The 22173-nt window shown below is 42.6% G+C and overlaps 3 protein-coding genes across 3 annotated transcripts; all 3 read right to left on the bottom strand.

Moving 5' to 3' along the window:
• Nucleotides 1-325: 325 nt before the first annotated feature.
• On the bottom strand, nt 326-7874 carry tktb (transketolase b). Its single transcript, XM_075476852.1, has 14 exons — nt 7599-7874; nt 5561-5678; nt 5304-5417; nt 5110-5207; nt 4620-4811; nt 3272-3399; nt 2984-3180; nt 2585-2749; nt 2175-2331; nt 1961-2091; nt 1796-1879; nt 1601-1697; nt 1305-1424; nt 326-1122 (listed from the first exon to the last, which is right to left on the bottom strand). Exons 1-14 carry the CDS (start codon nt 7703-7705, stop codon nt 950-952), a joined length of 1881 nt encoding a protein of 626 aa, XP_075332967.1. The 5' UTR covers nt 7706-7874; the 3' UTR covers nt 326-949.
• A 731-nt stretch (nt 7875-8605) lies between these two features.
• lrrc23 (leucine rich repeat containing 23) lies at nt 8606-11434 on the bottom strand. The gene is made up of 8 exons (XM_075475691.1): nt 11076-11434; nt 10358-10467; nt 10062-10182; nt 9818-9959; nt 9480-9610; nt 9227-9363; nt 8910-9114; nt 8606-8804 (listed from the first exon to the last, which is right to left on the bottom strand). Exons 1-8 carry the CDS (start codon nt 11157-11159, stop codon nt 8772-8774), a joined length of 963 nt encoding a protein of 320 aa, XP_075331806.1. The 5' UTR covers nt 11160-11434; the 3' UTR covers nt 8606-8771.
• A 181-nt stretch (nt 11435-11615) lies between these two features.
• rbm10 (RNA binding motif protein 10) lies at nt 11616-22013 on the bottom strand. The gene is made up of 23 exons (XM_075476851.1): nt 21916-22013; nt 21289-21377; nt 20669-21209; nt 20415-20585; nt 20181-20250; nt 18756-18829; nt 17781-17867; nt 17607-17667; nt 17362-17520; nt 16956-17116; nt 16600-16697; nt 16270-16357; nt 15964-16162; nt 15723-15832; nt 15553-15634; nt 15272-15363; nt 14964-15155; nt 13701-13895; nt 13565-13621; nt 13226-13417; nt 12801-12845; nt 12580-12635; nt 11616-12410 (listed from the first exon to the last, which is right to left on the bottom strand). Exons 2-23 carry the CDS (start codon nt 21303-21305, stop codon nt 12320-12322), a joined length of 2838 nt encoding a protein of 945 aa, XP_075332966.1. The 5' UTR covers nt 21306-21377; nt 21916-22013; the 3' UTR covers nt 11616-12319.
• Between the last annotated feature and the right edge of the window lie 160 nt (nt 22014-22173).

Raw genomic sequence — 22173 nt, 5'->3', positions numbered from 1 at the left:
ATTTTTGACTATTCATCACTTGACTGTGACATGCAAATGAGGGGACCAAAGTCTGCAAAGCAAGCTTGAAACCCAGTTGCAAGACCATTTGGCATATAGTAAGTTTATAACCGATAAAATACATTCATATTAATAAAAAAAAAATATATATATACATTTATAATGTATTAGGTAAAAAGCTTGACCTCAGTGGCATTAAGAGAATAAGTTCAAAGTTTCTTGGATTCGTTCCCTTTGAGACATTGGTGTAAATTTAAACCCTGGATTGCAGATAACCAGCTGACATATTGAGCCAGAGTAATTTAAATACCACACAAAGAACAAATCGTATGGAGCTTCTTTTTAATTTAGCACATCACAGCAAGAACAGGATGACACTGGTGACCTAAAAGCCAGTAACATTGCAACTGCGTGGTCAGGAATCGTCGCTGCATGTTCGAACAGTTTATATCTGGTTTAAATTCACTCCGGGATTGAGTAAAACCGATCGCTAGCACAACTCAAGCATTAAAGGGTGTCTAGACAACTGCAGAAATGATCTAGTACATCAGATTAACGTAAAACGGTAACAGTGCTTTGAAAAAGGAGGCATGATAGTAGTCAAGGAAAAGAAAAAAAAAAAGTTATGGTTGTTGGGAATGTGTTACAGGAATGTTGGAGTGGATGTGTCATGGCCAGACAGATTGCAACAAATCAAACCGTCACCACAACATTTACATGAGGAAGGATTTAAAAAGAACCGGTCAAACAGTGATGGATCCTCTCAGCAGGAGATACCAGAGGGTGCACAATGAGAGGTATTAGATCTACAAGCTGTCCACACTACAGTCATCTCCTCCCATGCGTGACAGCAACACAGGGTTAGTAAACTGCAAATTCAAAGCCACGAGATGACAGAGGCTAATAGGTTTCAAGATTGTGGTACAAGCACAAACATTAAATGCAGTCTTCAGTTTGCAAAGGTCTGGCGGACTGCGTTGGCGATGTGCTTCGCGCTGATGCCAAACAGGTCCAGGAGCTCTTGAGGCTGTCCACTGCGGGGAACGCCCGACACCGCCAGCCGGGTGACGACAATGCCAGGCTCCCCTCCTACTGCGGACAGCACGGCTTCACCGAGACCACCTGCTCAGAGAAGGTGGACAACAAGAAATATGGAGCAATGCAGGAGATTCATTTCACAAATGCAAAGCAGCAACCACTTAGTTTTAAATCAAAGTGCTGACATGATGTCTTAATCTGCAGAAGCCCCCTCCTCCCCAACTATAACTTGGCAAGCCAACAGTCGTTTATGCACTACAACCTACCCTCCTTATAGTGGTCCTCCACTGTGATGATCTGTCCACCTGTGGCTCTGGCACTGCTCAGAATGGTGGCAGCATCCAGGGGTTTGATGGTGAAGGGGTCAATCACACGGATGTACTTTCCTGTAGAAAATAATCAGTTGTATAAGGCCATGCTAGCTAACTCAGAAGCCAGTGACTCCATCCCGTGTGTATGTGAGATATATACACATACAGTTTTTTTTTTTTTTGTTTGTTTTTTAAATGATCGGCTTCCATGAATATGCACATTTGTCCACTAGGGGGCACTGTTGGTTTACCTTCTTTTTCCAACATATCAGCAGCAGTAAGGGCCTCATGCAGAGTGACACCAGCTCCAACCACTGTCACCTTATCTTTGTCAGACTGGCGCACCACCTGGAAACAGTAATTCACATGGTTAACCAATTTTAGGCTCATAATTCTCGTTTTATAAATCAGATTTTTTTTATGATCAAAACAAAACCAGTCATTACCTTGGCTACACCAATTTCAAGCTTCTCATCTGGAGAGTAGATTACAGCGGTTTCTGGTCTACTGGTACGGATGAAACAGATTCCCTGGGAATAGAGAGCAGTGCGTTAGCACATAACTTGTGAGGACACGTTATTAGATGTGCCACCATGAGGTGGGCTACCAACCTTTGTGTTGGCCGACAGCTCAACAGCCCTCTCTGTTGACACAGCATCACTTGGGTAAAACACTGTACATGTCGGTATGGCACGGAACATGGCCAGGTCCTCAAGGGCCATCTGAGATGGACCATCCTCACCTGATTGCAGAATATTCAGTCAGACACAGAGTGCAACCAATCGCTCCAACAGATGAATAAATGCGTTTTGGTTCAAATCTTACCGATGGAGATCCCACAGTGAGACCCCACCAGGTTGACATTCGACTGGGAGATGGCTCCCATACGAATCTGATCATAAGCTCTGGAGAAGAATGCAGCAAACGTGCTGGCAAATGCAACCGTGCGGTCACGAGTAGCACAGCCAATGGCCACTCCTACCTGTAATTACAAGCAAATGCAGTCTATGGACAAGTGTAAATGACCTGATGAGATTAAGCATAGATGTAAGAGCGGAGGCTTAGGTAAACTGGTCACAGGTGAAAGGCAGCAGGGAGGCTGGGATTATCAAGTGCAAGAATGAATAGCAACAGATTAAACCAACTGGAGCAGATTATGGTAGTAAAGAGTGAAGCAAGCTTTGCTCAAAACCGTTACGAAAGACCAGCCGTTTATAACTTGAGGTGTCGCTTACCATATTCTGTTCAGCGATGAAACACTCAATGTAGCGTTCAGGGAAGGCCTTTTTGAAGGTTTCTGAAAAAGTAGAGTTTTTGGTGTCTCCATCAAGGGCAACCACTCTCTGGCTCGCTTGACCCAGTTTGGCCAGTGCGATACCATATGCTTTCCTTGTTGCCATCTAAAAAGAAGAGGAAGCGAATCAATGCCAATCAAGGTTTAAAGAGGGTTAAAAGTTATCTTGGGTACTGATATCAGTAGTCAGGCAAAAATCATGCTGAAACACTCAAACATTCACTGTTCCAGTGACCTTTGCCTTTTACTGAGAGGGGGGGGGGGGGGGTAGGGGGGTAAATGTGCTCTAAAAAACACCATTGTTGTTAAAAAGGACTTTTTTTTTTAAATTTTTAAAAACCTTGTCTCCTTTCTTGTAAGCTGGGGGTGAAGGCAGGGAGATGGTGCTGAGGTCTGCTGGTGCCGTGTCATCACTGGGCAGCTCAGGGGACAGAGTCTTGTTGGGGACCATGATCTGAGACGTCAAGTCATTCAGGACGGCCTCCAACTTGTCTTTGGGGATGGGCTTCCCATGCCAATTATCCTGATCCTCAATGTCTACAGCCAAAGGGTGGACAAGTGTCATTCATCAAATTAAGACTTCAGAAGTTTTGGAAATGAGCATCAATTCATGTGCACAGACACATACTTTTGAGTCCTTTGCCCTTGAATGTCTTGGCAACGATGCAGGTGGGTTTACCCTTGACCTGCTGTGCCTGCCAGAAAGCTTTGCACAGCTCCTCCACGTCATGTCCGTCTACGACATACGTGTTCCACCTACACAGACAGGTCAGCACAACAAATATTAACCCCGGACAAGGACACTTCAACATCAATCACGTTACATCCTAAACTTATTAACTTAAGGGGAACCCAGGGGCATTTGAAGCGCAATCCCATTGCTAGAGGTTGTCAAATACTGACAGTAGGACACAGACAGGTGCAAATCGGCGTTCCCTGTGCGGCGATTGCGCTGTTTGGGCAGCCTGTCATGCTAGCCAAATACGTGGTGGCCAAGGGGCAAATAATAACCCTTCCACGTAAAACAACAACTTGCACACAGCAGAAACGTCACACCACTTTATAAACCATCCGACAATAAAGTCACAAGCCTTACCATCAAAACCATATGCATGGTTCTCACATTACTGGCATGGGGACGTTACAAAACAACTTTATAAACAGCATGTCACTCACCGGTTGTTGGTATGCGCGCATGTGAAAGCCCAAAAGAGTCGATGGACGATACTCCCATATACAAAACAATTATCTTCTCTAGAAAAACTGAGTTCAAGTATTTATAACATTACAACAATACATGCCCAGTAATATTGTTGTAATGTTTTAAATACTTGAACGCAGTTTTTCTAGAGAAGATAATTGCTTTGTATATGGGATTATCGTCCATTGACTCTTTTGGGCTTTCACATGCGCGAGTGTACAACCAGCCGGTGAGTTACATGCTGTTTATAAAGTTGTTTTGTAACGTCCCCATGCCAGTAATGTGATGGTAAGGCTTGTGACTTTATTGTCGGATGGTTTATAAAGTGGTGTGACGTTTCTGCAGTGTGCAAGTTGTTGTTTTACGTGGAAGGTTTAGCTCTTGCCCCTTGGCCACCACGTATTTGGCTAGCATGACAGGCTGTGCAAACACTTCACAGGGAGCGCCGATTTGCACCAGTCTGTGTCCTACTGTCAGTATTTGACAACCTCTAGCAATGGGATTGCGCTTCAAAAGCCCCAGAGTTCCCCTTTAAGAGGACCAAAGAGGTCAAGTCATCAGGGGGTGGATCAACCAAGCTTGTAGATCAAGAAGTGGAAGCTGACAAAAAGGTTTTAAAATTTGACCCCGTTTATCCAAATATCAGAGGGGGTAATGTGAAATTTTTATAATGCATTTACAAATGTTCAAATGGTTGATGAGAGCACTCCTGTTTAACTGTTTACTTAAAGACTTCCCAAACGTGAAGGTGCGAGATGTCAAGTTTGTTACCGACCCAAAACTTTCACAGCGCTTGCGGTAGGTCTCCATGTCGTGCTGCAGGGGCGCAGGCTCACTCTGACCGAGCCGATTGATATCCAGGATGGCCACCAGGTTATCCAGCTTGTAGTAGGAGGCAAAGGCCATTGCTTCCCACACTGACCCCTCAGAACACTCTCCATCACCCATCATGCAGTACACACGGTAGCTAGTGTGGAAAGAAGGTGAATGAGGAATCGGCACTCAATACACCCTTGTCAAAAAATGCTCTTGTTGAACAATGCTATTGTGAAACAAACTGGTCAACATCTGATTGATAATCAGCCTTTACAGAAAACGGTTCATTTGGGACCAAACAAAGTGCTTGATGCACCACAACAAGAACGCGTTTTAGACTAACGCGGATAATTGTGCAATTATGTTTCATTACACGTCCTGTTGAAAATTTAGGAATAAAGTCTTCAGACCAGCCAATTGTAGTCATTCGACTTTTGATACAAACTAACCTGGACTTGTCAAAGTTTTTTCCAGTGTAGGCCATCCCACAGGCAGCCCCAAGACCCTGTCCGAGGGATCCTGTAGCCACGTCAACAAACTGCAGTTTCTGGGATAAAAAAGGACAAATTAGAAAGAGGCAGAAAAATATTCTGTTCCGCAGCCCATCTGAAGCAGTTACACCAGTCAGGGTTTCCATACTTACTGGTGTGGGGTGCCCCTCCAGGTCAGACTCGAGCTTGCGCAGGTTAAGCAGATCAGACTCCTTCAGGAAACCTGCTTCAGCCCAGGCAGCATACAGGACTGGCGCAGCATGGCCCTAGCAACAAATGGAAAGAGCGTTTCTCGTGTGTGCCAACCAGCAGCGGAACTGCTCAGCTTTGAGCAGCCTGTGTGTGTGTGTGTATGTATATATATATATATATATATAAATAAAAAGCAAGTCGGCACAGAAGCACCTACCTTTGAGAGAACAAAGCGGTCGTTGCACTGGTTACGAGGATCGTCTGCTTTATAGCGCATGGTGTTGAAGAACAGCACAGACATCAGCTCTGCTGCACTGCAGCATGACGTGGGATGGCTAAAGGGCAAAAACACATAGCCCATTGGTGACAGTTGATGGGGAAAATGCAAGAGCATTAGTAATGAAAACAAACATCACGTGCATGCATGTGCTGTTGCATTCGAGACCACCGAAGTGAAATCACTTGTTAATTAATCAAAAGCACTGGGCTTAGATCAACTGTAAACTACAAAAACAAGCCATTCATGGAGAGCACGACAACTTGTTCAACAAGTTTCAAAACCTTTTGGGATACAAAGTCACTCAAAGAAGAGAAAAAAAAAAAAAAAAAAAAAGTTAATTTCACACACAACCACCTCAGGTTACCACATTTAGGTTCCAAGACTTGTGAAACTGTTAGTTTCTGCATAGTGGTTGAGTATTGTAACGAACACCTTTGGAAATTCAACGTTACCCAACAGCTTCCCTATGTGGTAAAGTTAAAAAAAAAAAAAAAAAAAGAAAAAAAAGAGACATTCGAACCATGCTGCAAACATGTCCAGTTATCAAATATACATCTGGGTTGAGGTTAAATTTTAGAACAAAAATCCCAAACACTTGTTTACCACTTGTTCTTCTGTTGAGTGATAACCTGCTGAAAAAAATAAAAATAAGCAAGGTAAATTCAGTGAAAGGGATTTAAAAAAAAAAAAAAAAAAAAAAAAGAAAGAAATCAGATACTCAAGTATAAAGTTCCACTTTAGTCAAAGGAGGAGGAACACATTGAGCGTGCTAGTTGTCAAAGCTAAAAACCATCTTTTGTTTCAAGAAAACGGTTTCAGACCTTTTGTACGCGTCTGATATTCCGGACAATCAGGACATGATAACCCTCATTTCCTTGTATTGAGGAGGAAACTAATAGCCATAAGGAAGTGCCTGAAAAACAGGTTTATAAAGCCTTCCATTCTCAAAAGGCGCCGTTGTATCAAAAGAAATTACACAATGATGGATTTTTCGAGGTTGCAATGAGAATATGTCCAAGCAGTAAACTACTTGGCCAGTTGACCAAACGGGTGCCAAGTGATGCAGAAAATATACAGGTTAACACCTTTCAACTGCATTTTCCTCTTAAAAGCACCGTGGTGCAACTGTGTGGTTGCAAACTGGCTCCAAACTATCAACCATACCAACCCCCTGCCCGTTCAAAGGTCACATTTAGGCGTGATGATACATGTGACAGTAACCCAATTAAAGCAACACAACTGGAGGCCTGTACCAATAGACTTTTAGAGGTAAATGCAATCCTGGAATGAGGGTCGGGGTGCAAAGGGCAGACAGACTGACTGATAAAGCTGCACCCTGTACTACTATTCCCGCCTGGACTTGCATCGATTTATCCATTGATCTGCACAGCTTTAATTCCTGGAGTGGAGAGAATTATGTAAAATCGCTTCAAAACTTATGGGAGCGTAGATATTAAAAATCAAGGGCCAGGACAGTTTTTTTTTTTTTTTTTTTTTTTTAATTACTTTTATTTTGGCCACCATACCTGACAGATTTCCAGGCAATAATTTCATGTCTGTGATGTATGTGAGAAGCAAAGACTTGGAGCGTTAAATTAATCACGAGACCCATCCTCTACCGTGACAGTGCGATCAGCTAGCCAGTGAAAACCCCATTAAAGGGTTTTTACTGGATAAAGGGTAAGTCACAAGATTAATGACCAATGGTCTCGTTTCTTGTCTCGTCATAAAAAGCACCTATAATCCGACGGCTTCTCTTAGCCACAAACCTAAGACTCAAGTCAAACTGAAGTGGCCAATGGCGAAAGGTTTGCCCAATTACTCGCTGCTAGCTTTAGCCAATTTACGGCGCGTGAATATAATCTGCAACACGTGCAGCCTACCAGTGCCTGCTGTTCAAGCAAACGTCAGAACCATGTAAGAACATTATTATATTTCTTTAATCATACAGCCAAAGTAACTCCAAATAGCCTACCCGGAATTGGAGGCGCATGTTGCCTTGATGGAGTTGATCCTTAGCTTGTTAGCGATGTCTTTCAGCCCCTGCACAGTCTTCTCGTCGGGTTTGTGGTAGCTAGTCATGGTTTCTGGGAAATTATTGCTTGGGAGTTGTGTTGCTTGAAGAGTTGATGTAGACTATCTCATCCACACGGCTGCTTCTCGGTGTCGTCGGTTCGGTGGTGAGCCACGCCGTCGTTAGCTGCCCAAAGTTAGTAACACTGGAAGGAGGAGGACCGACAGCGCGAGGAGGGGAGGTTTATGTCTGCACGCGCAGCCACTCCCATCCAATCAAACGATTGGTGGAGCTGTGGTGGCACAAGCTGTGCGGGGCATTGTCCTGCTTTCACAAACTCTTTTCTGCTCGTATTTCAAAGACCCAAATCTGAGGGGTTGCAGTTTGCTTCTATGAACCAGTAACTTGCCAACACATTTGAGTCCTACTGCCATAAAATACATCCATGCATAAAACCGGTGCCGTTGATACAGGAAGTACAACGTGGAGAACTTTGACGTGAGTTATCGGGGTATCTGGCAGAAATCCCACTTGCTTTGCAGGATTAATAAAAAAAATATGGACAATCTTGCCAAAGAAATATGTGGTTGGGGGGGTTCATGTGTAAGTAGTATGATGACATGGCGTCTTAATGTCACCGACGACCCCAGGTACAATCTTTAGCCAGAAAATTTATGAATTATCTGAAATATGCGTCCATCTATGTATAAAGACATTGTTCATTTTCCATAAACATGAAAAACGTAGCTGTGCCTTTAAAGCTGCAGTTGGGTGGCTGCCAACGAGGAAGCGCCAACAGATTCTGCCCTCTCATCCTTACTCAGGGAAAAACCGTCGAACAATACAAGGTTCACACATCAACCTGCAGCCACAGGCATCTGTGTAACTTCACCTTATTTCAAGCATTTCTACATTTTCATGGACTCATGGCAAAGAGAGATTTTTTTTTTTTTATCATTTATTGGTAATAAAGGAAAAAAAAACAAATTCAAATAGACGATTAGTTGCGCAAGATATACAACACTTTTCAAACAGAAGTGTAATCACAGTCACCCACTTATAGAGAAAAGGCCTGCCTCTTCAGGACAGTCGAGTTAGTCTGACACTTCCTCATTATGGTATTCTTTTGAAATCTTATGGCTCAGGTATTTCCTCTTCCTTAAGTTCCTGAAAAGACACAAGTTCTTAAAACCAAAGCGCAAAAGAGACTTTTTTTTTTTCTTTAACCCTATATGTCACAATGAAAAACAAGTTTTTGGGGGTTTTGTTTACCCTGATTGTCCTTCGAGCATCAGTCCTCTCCTCAAAGGAGACAGGGTCCTTGTCGAGTCGCTCCAGCTGTGGAATGAGCATAAGTACATTGAACCGGTAGTCTGATGTTTCCACCAGTGGATTCCCAGTAAGCACTAACGTTCGCAGGGTTTTCGATACAAGGCCAAGGCTATGCAGGGCCTTTTCGTCTGTGATTGCATTGCCTCTGAGGAGAAGGAGAGAGACGGGAACAGGACACATGGGTTCAATATCCGAGCGCTCTTCGATTATTTGGCGTTTTACTGCATAGTATGCATATCTTAGTATACTATACACACCTGACATTGAGGTATTGGAGACATTTCATGCCGGGGCTGAGGCCATCCAGAGTTTCAAGCTGGTTGTCTCGTAGATGAAGGATGGCAAGGCGCTCCAACTTCTCCAAACCCTCAAGACGTTTGATAGCATTTTGGGCCTCAAGTGAAAGCAAGAATAGTCACAAGCACTCTGTACTTTGGGTCACTGTGGTATACAGACTGATGCTATTCTTTGAACCTTGTGTTTTAAATCAAATCACCGTGCTTTTATTACCAGATATAATCGCCTTAAGTTGGGGAGGTTGATGCCATCTGTGGTATCCAAGCAGTTTCCCCTCAGCTCCAGAGTTACCAGATTCGCAAAGTGACCAGTCTGAAAACCACTCACTCGCTGAATACCATTACCTGCACGCAAGGTTTTAACATGCCACATCAAAGTTTTTATCAAGCTATACATCAGGCTGCTAATAATGTTTGATTAAAACCTTTCCAAAAGCAACGGCAACAGGTGGAAAAGTAAATGCTCCTCTGACCAGGTGGACAACTCATGGCTTTTTATATCAACACGGCTGAATATGTTCACTTTACTGGACATATAATCAAATGAGCAACCTGTAAGATTGAGGCTCTCCAGGGCAGGCCCAGCCAGGCCATCTAGGTTTGTTAGCCGGTTCACTGCCATACTCAACCACTGCAAATAGGTCAGTCCAGCAAAAGGCTGCCCTCTGAAGGATGCCACGGCATTACTGTCAACCTGCAAAAGAGTTGCACTGAGAATTAACAACCAGTTAAAGTAAATGATTCGGACGGCTAGACAGATGTCCTTTTGTGAATATGTACAGAAAAAGCTCCTTGCCTTCAGCCAAAGCAGCTGATTCAGAGATGCCAGAGGAGAAAGATCCGTGAGGTGGTTCTTGGATAAGTCCAGGAAACGTATGTGAATATAACTGCTGATTGCAGCCAGGTCATTCAGTCCTCTAAGGAGTACAACAGTGAGAGAGGCATTGACAAAATCAAAAGCTGAAAAAAGTTTTTCTTTTTAATCCAATCAGAAAACAAAACGCAAGACTCAATGAAAACACAACATTCTGACATTGAATGAACCAAACTAAGGCACTCAGTCTTGCTCTGAATGCATATTTTCTTGCTCACTTTTCCTTAAGATCCAGTTTGACAAAAGCATGCGCAAGTCTATTTCCTGTCCGGCATAGCAGTGAAAGCCCTTCACTTATGATTTCTTTGGTCAAATGGGGAATTTGTACCTGTGGAGTACAGAAATAACACACAAATGAGCACCGTGTGATCGGTGGTTTAAACTCACAAAGTACTGTAAGATAAATGTCGAGCTGCCTTTCATGCAGTGGTTTTTAAATGCCTGCTGTTCACTTTTTAAACATACACAAGACAATGAGCTTACAGCATGGGGATTTGGTGCAGGTGGGGACAAGCCCACCAATGAGTGTCCATGTTCTACTGTACCTGAGTCTGAACACGACACACCTTCAAACCTATTCACTGGAGTATTTTGGAATAAGTTGACCGTCGACCTCAGTTCATTTGACTGCAGCATGTTTTTTTTTGTTTCTTAAGACTCATGTGGTAGCCAAGATGACAGTAACAATATTCATCATCGTGAAGTTGAACTTTTAGGTGATACAAAAAAATCATGGTTTGGGAAATGGATGACCTGTTTTTTTTTTTTGCCTCCTTAAAAAAAGGAAGTCGGCCACCCTTTGCTTACAGCTGCGTTCGGTCGCACACTGCTCCGAGGTTTACAGACGAAATCTTCCAGGGAATCATTTAGCTGCTAAAAAGTGACACAGGCGAACAGAATGGCCGCCGTATGTTTCCCTCACAATTCACCCAGTACCTTCTCGTCCTCTCCGTCTCCTATAAGCGTGTCTTCCTCTCCCTCCACATCTGAGAGGCCTAAATCTTCGTCCTCGTCGGACATCCTGCTAAATTAGTCTTCTGTTTTGACACAAACTGTCACCAAACTTGGCGCTAACAGGCGACTGTCGTCTTCCGACGAAACCAAACTTAACAACGAACAATTACACCCCTCAATAACCTTAGTTAATAGTTTGTAACAGTTTTAAAAGCCTAGCATTCCATAAAGTGAACTTTACTCCCGTTTAAATGCATTAGCAGCTCACGTACAAACTGAGAAGAGTTTACAGGGCGTTGCCATGGAAACACTTGAGCCGTAACATGAGGACACATTTAGGAACCAAAGCGAATTTGCGCAAAGAGACTTCGGCCTGTCAGGGTGTTGCATTAAAAAAAAAAAAAGACCTCATTAAAGTTCCTCTTTTTTTTTAGGCGAAAAACAAAAACACAAATCTGGAAACTTGAGGTTAAAATGTTTAAATATTAGCCACTGTATACTGGCTCGCTCATAAAAGACAGCTTAAAGATGAAAACGTGGTTTATGAATTCATTTACATGAGCTTGGCGAAACAGTCAAATGAACAAATACAAAAAATAAAAACAACTTTCTCCCAAAATAAACGTGTATTATGTTGTTACTTCATACCTACAATATGTTAAACGGAGACACTCAAATATCAGTCAGAGTCTGGCCTTGTCCTGTTCGGTCTCACAGCCTGGCTGGTTGTATAAAAGTGCTCATTCTAAAATGTACACAGTTCATGCCCATTTCAGTCATTCACTGAATGACAAGGCATACAGCATTCAAATAAAACAAAACAAAAATCTATGGTGCATAGACAATAATATTAGAAATGACCATTTGCTCACATTAGGTGTTGTACTGACCTCTCATTCTGAAACAGAGAATGCCACCCCCCCCAAAAAAAACAACAACAACATAAACCTTGTTCATCCAACACAAGGTGAATTTAGCTGGAACTAAAAGTTGAATTATTCAGGAAGCAAGCAAAAAAAAGAAAGGTGCAATTTGTGCAATATTCTGACATCTACTGCTACATGATCAGTTCATGGGGATTACCACTGAGTGTTAGCGTCGTTGAGGTAATTATAATGTCCACCCAAAATGAAGAAGATTTTATATAGATATCCGTGTGGTGTTAATGTTGAACAGTTGCACGCGAGGCTTCGTCATTTCTTGGTCAAGAACTTCAAAAGGCCAGGTTACTCCACTTGCATGTTGCGTAGCAGAAGCCCTCTTTTCACACCTCCCTGCAGCATCCTCGCACCAAGGCTCGTGCCTGTAATGCCATCGCTAAAAAAAAGAAAGGAAACAAAACACAATGCTTGAGCAGACAAAGACATCCCCTCCATCAAACATAGCTGCAGTGAGAATATGACATCGATGCTCGAGAGAACAGCACACAGTAGCAGCCACAACAGATTAAACTTGTAAAAATTACTGTCACATCACTGCTGCTTACACGGGGCTAAACTTTCTCTTCTTGGGATCTGGAGGTTCTGGTCCATCTGCTAGTCTCTGCAAGAAACATGAAATTATGAAATAATGTCAATAAGAAAGAAAAGAACAATGAAGGAAGAAAAGCTAAATTCCCACGTGATGAATAAACGACTACATGCGTTGTTATATAATACTGTATATACGCTATATCTGTTTAAAATCAGCACATGAAGCTTGACCAACCTCTTTGCCAGGAGCTTCCTGGGCTCTTCTCTGCTCCAAGTTTTGCTGAAGGCATTAAAGAGGTGAAAGATGAGCCACAATTTAAGATAAATGCCATTCAGACAGTGTCAGAGTCAAGTTTTGTTTTATGGTCCTGTGTACACAGAGCTTCCATATGGAAGAAAGTCAAACTATTCTTATTAAGCAATGAGATTATCTTGGTAACCCCTTTTACTCTGTCCTCTCTCAAATGGTTTCAAAGACATACTCAAGCATATAACCATAGCTGCCGTGGTCTCTATTGGGTTACTCTTCAAGAATGTGACAATACGCGCATTGAATGTGACATGCTGTGCATACGATGTTGTAACCTTAATACATGTGTTGAAAGATGAATTGTATCATTTGTGAAGTGTTTTTTTCATGTAGAATTAGACTTAAATCACCTTATGGAGTTCAGAGAGTTGTTGATGCCTTATAAGGGCCTCCTTGCTTGGGAACTGCCTCCTACAGAGCAGACAGGCCAGTTTCACCCAGTCCGTCATTCTACCTTCCTTCTCATCTTTGTCGCCTCCCTCCTCTTCACTGTCACTTTCTGCACTGTAGGCCGGGACCAGACCGAGCTGCTGAGGAGGTGACTGAGGAAAGACACGCGATCAGGTACCGATGATGACATTATGCACAAAGGAGTAGAACAAAAACAAAAAAACAGGACCACTGGAACAAAAGAATAGGATGTTAAAAACACTATGAGGAAACAAACCAAAATCGAGAAACATCCTTACTTCTGCACTTTGCCGAATCTGGTCCAGGAAACTCTGAGGCCTCTCAGACAGTGCGCCCTGCAGGACAGAAAAGTTAGTACGTATAAATGTTCAGACCACTCGCCGGTACACATGTGTTCGTGTTAAGTTCCTGCACCTTTTTCTCCAGAACAGCGTAGCCCGCATCAGCACTTGCAGACTCTCTGTGGTCATCGAGGTGACTGAGGCCAGGTGCTCGCGTGTAACCAGGAGGGAGCGCCGTAGAGCCGACCGCAGGGGACGAAGAGACAGAACGCATGTTCTCCTTTTGTCTATTGAGACTCTTCGCCCAACGCTCCATATCTTTGGCAATCTACAAATATAAACCATAAGAGATACTTTAAATGGATAGTTTGTTTCTTTTGACATGAAGCTGTATGACATCCCATACTAGCAATATCATTTATGAACATTTTCTTACCCCCTGCTGCGTCCTGTGAGCAGAGTTCCAGCCTCGTTTTGGCGTTGACAAAGGTAGTCCGGCTAGTTGGCTGGGGTTTAAAAAATAAAGCGTTTTGCTTCTCAAAACAATATGCGTTCAAAAGAGTAATACATTTGCATCACAAAATCGTTCTCCAGGAAAAGGTCAGACCTCACAATCGCTTGGCGCTATTTTCTCTACCTTAGTATCACTGCGTGCTGTGTAGACCATGCAGACCGAAGTGCAGACCGAGCAGTCCCTTGCTTCCGAGCAGTAAACACCATAACAGGTGCGGCTGTTGGCAAGTGGCAGCACGCAGTGATACTAAGGTAGAGAAAATAGCGCCAAGCGATTGTGAGGTCTGACTTTTTCCTGGAGAACGATTTTGTGGTGCAAATGTATTACTCTTTTGAACGCATATTGTTTTGAGAAGCAAAACGCTTTATTTTTGCAACCCCAGCCAACTAGCCGGACTACTTTCGCCAACACCAAAACGAGGCTGGAACTCGGCTCACAGGACGCAGCAGGGGGTAAGAAAATGTTCATAAACGATATTGCTAGTATGGGATGTCATACAACTTCATGTCAAAAGAGGCGAACTATCCCTTTAAGAAGAAAGAGAAAGAAAGGAATATCGTTATGTCACATTACGAGGGGACAAAACAATAAAAATGACTCAGTAACTGAAATAAATACCACCTTTGTGAAATGTCAATTGTTTTACCACACGTTGTTCATTTAGATCTTAAGTGTATTCAATTTTAAGTTATCATTGTTTTTATTTTCAGTATTGTGTATAAATAGGCTATATCCATATTATGTAATTGGATAAATATATCACCTTTATCCAGTAATATAGATGGCAAAGCAAACAAATTGCCTGGGGGAAAAAAAAGTTACTACATCTAATTTTGTATGCAATTTGTCAGTAATTTAACTTGTATCAAGTACGCAGAGTACCTGTTGAGCAGTTTTATTCTTCGGTTTGTCTTTCTTCTCCTTGCTTCCAGCGGTGGAAAACATTGAGTCTGAAGAGGCCGCGCCATCCTTCGACGGACCGCCTTCAGTAATTGATGGGCTGGCAGCAGGAATGTAAGTGTGCTTCTCTCCGTCCCAGTACATGTACTGCTGAGCGTGAGGGTTGTAGTAGTACTGCCAAGGAAAGAGATACGCAAACCAAGACTGAGGTGCTGAGGAAGAATGCACTCATGTAGAAAAGGAGCCTGTTGAACATTTAGACTGATGTCAATTCATAACATACTCTTTACCTGGGAATTTGGGTCATAGTAAAGTCCTGTGAATGGGTCATAATAATAGCCGGAGCTTTCATCATACTGGTATGTGGATACATCTGGCACAGCTGCAAATATAGAAACATTCACTTCAGGGCCAGATTTCTAGTATTTCAAAGTCTTTCACTGGTAATTAACAGAAAGCTTTCACTGTTATCTAGCAACATAAAATCATATTAGTGCATAGTTTATTTGTTTACAATCATTAGTGAAGACAGGAATTCCCCAGAGGGAACCCTGAACACACACAGCCTTACGGTATTGCTTCAGTTCATGTTGGGTGCCCGGGGTGGCAGGTTGACTGGGAGCAGCTGGCTGTGGTTTTCCCACTATCTCAACCTGTGAAGAGAAACAGCTCTTAAAAAAATAAAGATCATAATTGCGTTCAATAGTGCAAGGACGCAAAACTCAAAAAGCAATGTCGTACCTGTGTGACTGGTGTGGTAGCAGCTGTGGTGATGAGAGCAGTCTGTGTATGAGGGAGAGGCAGCTGCACAACTGCCAAACCAGATTTCACTGCCTCAGATGTAATGAGAACTGCAGATGAGCAAGTACAAACAATTAGAAACAAATTTATACAACACTAACACAAAAAATAAAAAAAAATAAAAAAAATAAAAATCATGAAAAAGTACTGCTGTATAAATTTAAAAGCATATGTCACTAACCTGGGGCAGCTCCTGTTGTGTATGCCCCGTTTAGGGATGGTCCTGCACTTAGCAAGGCAGCAGCTCTGGTGTCTGCTTGGGCCTTGAAGGCTGCACCATCTAACCCAGTGTGCTCAAGCCCTTCCTGACTGTAGCTTACTGCTGCCCCCTGCTGATACACAACTGCACCTGCACCCTGATCTGATCCATTCTGGGTGTTCTGAAAATAAATGTACAAATGGAGGGAAAAACAAAAATAAATAAATAAAATAAAATATAGAAATACACATTCCCCCTTAAATACAAATTATAACTCTAACAGGTTACCTGTGTCACAGCCCACTGTGCAGCAGCTATTGCTGTGCTGGCGACTGTAGCGGCACTCACTCTGCTACCATCCGTCACAAACACATCACTGATGTCAACAAGAGGCAAAGAGAGGGTTTCAATGATTTAAGGTGTCATATTTACAGCAGAGCTTCATTTTAACACTGACTTTCAGCATGTTCAAAGTAATTTCCTCTAAAGATCATTCCGATTCCATTCCATTTCTAATCATAACATTGTGTCATTTCAAGCAACAGTGTGATTAACGGTGCAAGAGTGATATTATCCAGGTGTTTCCTTTGCAGCCACATTTGTGTGCTGTGTCTTTACCGTTTAGAGCCTTTGGCGAACTCCACTACAATAGCCTTCCCATCAATAGAGAGAGCTGGCTGGAGTGCCTGCAGGATCTGGAGAAGCTGTGATGCCTCCTGTTGACAAAACACACAATTTGCGTTAAATGGGGGTCCGTGTATGTTCAGGATGAAGCTGATTTCAAAATCCATCTGTACACAAGAGTAAATAGTATTTTGCTTATGGATTAATCCAATCTGAAAAACAACTTTAATAAGACATAAAATCAGTGAAAATACGCAGTACTTGTCAAAAGGATGGACACATGTGTTCAGACTTTTGGCTCTCACTGCATGTGTAGCACCTATGCATGTGTGTGACATTTTTGTTCTCACCACTATCGTAGAGAGCTGCAGAAAGGCAAAGCCCCTATTCAGGTGTGTGTGCTTGTCCTTGATTAAGCGAACGTTGGAAGGGGAGAGAGTGGCAAACGGAGCCAAGGCAGACAAAATGGCTTCAACTGAGGTATGAGGGCCAAGATTTCTAAGAATCAGAGCTGTTGAAAAAGAGGATTAGAGAAGAATACATACTCTTTAAAAACCAAGTATCCCATGATGTCCAGTTTTTGACTGTAAACATTGTAAGATTCCCCTCACAAATCAGCACTTCCTAAAACAACAGAAATTTGGTCGATTACCAAATCACCAAAACTTAAGAGTAGCTACACGGAAATGTTTGTTGGTGAAAGGTGTAATAGGAAGAGAATGCTATGATGAGAAAAATGCCAATTGATGCGCTTACTGTCATTTGCAACGTCTGCCTGCTGTGTAGCCTGCCCTGGGGTGGCACTTGTGCCTGAAGACTGGTAGGGTGCTGGCAAGGGCAGCAAGCCTTGGGTTCCCTCCTTTTGAAGGACAACAGGCAAATCCCTCTGCAGCTGTGGAAGCTTCAGTTCGGCCTCTGCAGGAACATAACAAGCCATTTATGAATAGCTAAATACAATAAAGAATAGCTTGGATATCTATAATAGCTCCATTAAACTTTACCTGATTTAGGCACACTGCATTTGAAGCACTTTTCTCTCCTTTTAAAGTTTTGCACACCACACTGTTGGAATGTCACATGAGCTACTGTTAGAAGACATCTTAAATGAGCTACTGCAGTAAGTGCTGTATATGCAAAGTTCGGTTTTCATGTCAGACAATGCAAACACGTGCAACCTTGTTGCAGAGCCAGTCCTCATTGGCACGCGGTTTCGGTTCGCTGTAGTGCATTGAAACTCTCTGTCCCAGAATCAACAGCATTCCCTGAAGGAAAAAGAAATAGAAGGAGGGAGAACAAAGAACCGCTATCAGTGCTAATTAGGCCACACATGTCACAGAGAGGCCTCATCTCACAAGAGAGAGAGAGTGAAAGGGACAGAGGTACAGAGAGAAACAGTACAAGCTGAGGCTGAAAGAAAGATAACACCAGAGAATTGTAACCTTCAGCTTTAGGAAATTCGGACGGACTGAGATGGTGTATATGTAGTTTTGTAAGTGTCCTTTTTTTTTTCCTAGTTCAACTGTGTCATCCCTCCCCCCTTAAGGGGAAACCTTTCACAGTTTTCCAAACACCCCGTACAAGTGTCACCACCTTTGCCCCCCAAAGAGACAAAAAAAAAAAAAGTGTCCTATAAAAGAAAAAAAGTTTAAAAAAAAAAAAAAGAAACTGAGGCATTATTTTGTTTCTGATTCACCATATCAGCTCAAAGATTCTATTCACGCTGGCATGCTATCCCAGAGGTGGTACTGTAAACTTAGGAGAGAGAAGTCACGGAAAAAAGTGGAGTCCTCTTTTAAAGGAGGAGGTTATACTGGACAAATGCCAGACAAATATGGCTGAGAGGTTCCATTTATGGATATTATGTCTTTGGGACTTGAGCGGAAAAGTTTAAAGCATGATGTAACATGAATTTGCAGATTTGGGAAATTTGTGAGTGCAACAAAAAAAAAGAAAAAGAAAAAAAAAATTCCCTCAAAATTGGAAGGCCTACCTACCTCAGGCACAAATACTACTTTTCCACTCTGTGTTTCTACGTTTCACTGGAAAGCATTATGTCCACATAGCGGCATGACGTGACTGTAAATCAAGTTAACTCATGTGTCCCACTGAATTAATATAAGTGTATTTGTGTCTGTGTAGGAGAGAGTGACCTGGTTGGTCTCCATCCAGCGGGTGGCCTCCTGTATGAGATTAAACTCGACGAAGGCGAATCCTCGGCTCTGACCTGGACACCGCCCAGCGCCATGGCAACCGAACAACAACAACAACAACATAACAACAACGCAGTGTTGGGGTTAGTGCTTCATGTACAGAGGAGAGAGAGACCCTGTATCAGCACTAATAAAATATATCATTGCATCTTCCCTCCTTCTCAAATTCTCTGCAAGGGTGGGAGAATGCAATGTCAAGTAACTCAACAGGGTCAAGGAACGAGGAGGAGAGAGAGAATCCTACCCACTCATCAGTCTGAGTCTGAGCTCTTTTGGACTTCAGTGATGAAGCACCCAGGCACCAACAAAACACACAAACACACAAGCACACACAAATATCCCTGCTACTTTGTGGGTCACAGTGCAGTCTTCTAGTCTAGAACTGTGGATGAACGTCTCATTTTAAACACTCCACATTCTGAGCATGCACTGCTGCACATGACAGGTAACATTACACAACATATCTAGCTTTTCAGGTTTAATCAAAACAACTGTTTTTATGCACAAAGACAAAATTGCAAAAAAGTTAATCATCTAAACACGTGTGATGAGAGTTACTCATCCTAGAACACAAACAGTAATGTAGGTGTAAGAGAGACAGCGTAGGGTTGGGGAGTGTAAGTGTGCCAGTGTCAGCTCGGCACACCTTACAGACAACCAGGAAGTTAGTGAAGTGAGAAATCGTGACTTTAAAAAAAAAAAAAAAAAAGACTTTCTGAGCAGCATGGATGACATTCATGTAGCTGAGCGGCAGCTGAAACACTTAAATCCTACTTCTCACACACTCAAAAAGGACTACAATGACATAAACACATTTTTCTTAAGATGTTTATTCCTCTTTTGACACTATTAGCTTGTGAACAATGTCTTAGCGACTCAGGATGGATGAAGCAATATAACAAAAGGGTAAAGACAACATGAGAACCCAGGTAAAAGTGAAAATTAAAGCAATGAAGCGAACCTGGCTGTATGCATGCACTCTGTATTAAAGGCTACATTAATCCCTTTCGAAAGCGTGCACAGGAACCAGCATACCAAAGTATGGAGGCAGAAATCAAATCAAAAGCCTGCTCTATATATGGTACATAAATTATATGGTGTATATATATATATATATATATATACACACATACATACATATTAATATATATAAAAATAAATACATGTATGCTTTGAAGCAATGTTCTAGTGCACTGTCAAGTAAAACTGTAAGGAAACAAAAGTGAAGCCGCTTATTGATAAGACAGAAAATACAGAAAAGAAAAAGGGAACATCACGTAAAAGAGTGACAGAGTTGACAATGGATGGAACTGACACAAGGAGAGTAAAGCGCAAAACAAAAACTGCAAACAGTCAAATCCTCACCTGAAGATTTGTTCCTCATAAGGCGAACCTCTCTCGGCTGGATTCCCTGCTCCTGAAGTTGTGCCCGGATCTATGAACGGAAAAGAAAATGTTGTTTAGACTCAATTACTGATAAATCCATCCATCTTTCCACTTTTTATAGCCACTCAATCCAATTCAGGGTTGCAGGGAGATATATATGTATTATAATGTGAATTTATAATGTGAATATATAAATAAATAGATAAATTCCACCTCATTTGCAGTGGCACTAGGTGGCAGCATGCGAAGCATGATGATGTTGCTGGGCCTCTGATTGAGGTCCAAATCTGCACGGTAGTCGTGGTCCCTCTGATCCAACTCATCAACAGACAGGTCTGGGCCAGCCATTCCACATCCATGCTCTTCTGTCCTCACTGGAAAAGCCTGCATAAAGATGGGAATTGATAACTGATGCTGTTCACAAAAAAACTTTTGTTGTCATAGAGTGTGGCTCTAGAATAACTTACCCTCCTTTTTCCCACCCCACGAGAGAACCTGTCCTCCTCTCTCTGTCTGCCCGTACTGAATTCCACCTCCTCAGGATGGATACCAACGTGACCCCAGGTGCCCTCCCTGCTTCCTGAATTTGGGCCACTGTTCTCCAGAAAGCCTCTTCCGCCTTTTCCGCGGCCCCTTTCCTGCAGGCCAATCCTTAACTGGTCAAACTCTCGCCTGGATCCATCTTCCTCTCTTTGTAGGATGGGATCGGCAAGATCAAGGTGTGACTGAGAGCAAGGGGGCCACAGGAGGCCTTTCCCCTCACGCCCAATGCCCCCTCTACCATTGCCTCTCTGGTGTAACCCCTGACGATCATGTAGAAATCCTGATGGGAAGTCGTGTGCACCTAATGGCTGCTCATCATGGCTGTATATCTCCTCTTCCATTCCGACATCATGTCCTCTTCCTGGATCCTCATCCTCTAGCTCATAAGCACGATAGTCCATGTCCCGAAAGTTGTGATCATTGTGAGTGTTGCCATAGCGACCCATGCGATCACCTCGCCCAACCCTGCTGATCACAAGAGATAATGTCAGAACCATGTCTGGGGAATAAAGAAGAAAGCTAGAAAAGTTAACAATTTACGTACCTTCGCTCATAGGCCATGCCGACCCAGTGACTCTGCTCCAAGTCTGTGTCCTTTTTTTTTTTTTTGCTGTTGTTGACGCTTTTTTGGATCTGAAGCAACAATGCCAATAATGAAAATCACAATGCATTTACAGACTGCCTGTGCAATACACACAATTGGCTATCATAGTAAATAATCAAAACTCACAAGCAACTACTTTACTGAAATGTAGCCTATGCTGGAGTCGCGTGCCATGAGTTCACTGACCGGGTCAACTACATCTCTAACCCTTTTTTTTTTTTTTTTTTTTTTTGCTGCACAATGCACTGACTTCAAGTTTGAAAAAAATGACTTCTGTGACTGCTCAACAAGCTACAAACCAAAAAGTAAAAAAAACAGCAAACTCTAAACCTCGCATCACTAATAAACATAGCAAGGCACAAGGCGCGTACTTATATTTACAATCCAAATATGTGTATTTAACAATGACGTGTAGCGGTCATCTCTGTTAGCAGCCAAGCTAACTACTTTAGCCTGAGCTAGGGTAGCAAGTCCAAGCTAGATACGCTGTAAACAAACAGCTGTCAGCCGTAACTAACACAACAGCAGTCGTATGCAGAATACAAGAAACAAATACCAGCAACTCACGTCAACAATAATCTGTCCTGAAATGTCACGCTGTTATCCAGGTGACAGGGGCGTTTAATTTTCAGTGAACCAAAGTGTAAAATGGCCACAGCAAGACAAGTCGGAGAGGGCGGGACCAATCCCTAGCTCTGGTGTTTGATTGGTATATCGAGCGGCAAAAGAAGAATAACGACGATGATTGGACGAGACAAAACAGGTCAGCTCCGGAGTCCAAAACTTCATTACTGAAAAACTGAGAGGAGATGTAGCTTTATCAGA

The sequence above is a fragment of the Odontesthes bonariensis genome, chromosome 10 (genome assembly GCF_027942865.1).
Source record: "Odontesthes bonariensis isolate fOdoBon6 chromosome 10, fOdoBon6.hap1, whole genome shotgun sequence".
Classification (NCBI taxonomy): domain Eukaryota; kingdom Metazoa; phylum Chordata; class Actinopteri; order Atheriniformes; family Atherinopsidae; genus Odontesthes; species Odontesthes bonariensis.
Note: the sequence above shows the minus strand (reverse complement) of the source record. Positions and strands in the feature narration are given on the sequence as shown.

Coding starts and splice junctions, on each gene's coding strand:
- lrrc23 (XM_075475691.1), bottom strand. CDS start 11,159: ATGTCCGACGAGGACGAAGATTTAGGCCTCTCAGATGTGGAGGGAGAG. Junction 10,183..10,357: donor AAACTGGATCTTAAGGAAAA/GTGAGCAAGAAA, acceptor TGTACTCCTTAG/AGGACTGAATGACCTGGCTG. Junction 9,611..9,817: donor GGAGAGCCTCAATCTTACAG/GTTGCTCATTTG, acceptor CCTTGCGTGCAG/GTAATGGTATTCAGCGAGTG.
- rbm10 (XM_075476851.1), bottom strand. Junction 17,868..18,755: donor GCTGGATGGAGACCAACCAG/GTCACTCTCTCC, acceptor TTTTTCCTTCAG/GGAATGCTGTTGATTCTGGG. Junction 15,635..15,722: donor CTACCACACCAGTCACACAG/GTACGACATTGC, acceptor TTCTCTTCACAG/GTTGAGATAGTGGGAAAACC.
- tktb (XM_075476852.1), bottom strand. CDS start 7,705: ATGACTAGCTACCACAAACCCGACGAGAAGACTGTGCAGGGGCTGAAA. Junction 5,679..7,598: donor ACATGCGCCTCCAATTCCGG/GTAGGCTATTTG, acceptor TTTGCCCTTTAG/CCATCCCACGTCATGCTGCA. Junction 3,181..3,271: donor CAAGGGCAAAGGACTCAAAA/GTATGTGTCTGT, acceptor CTTTGGCTGTAG/ACATTGAGGATCAGGATAAT.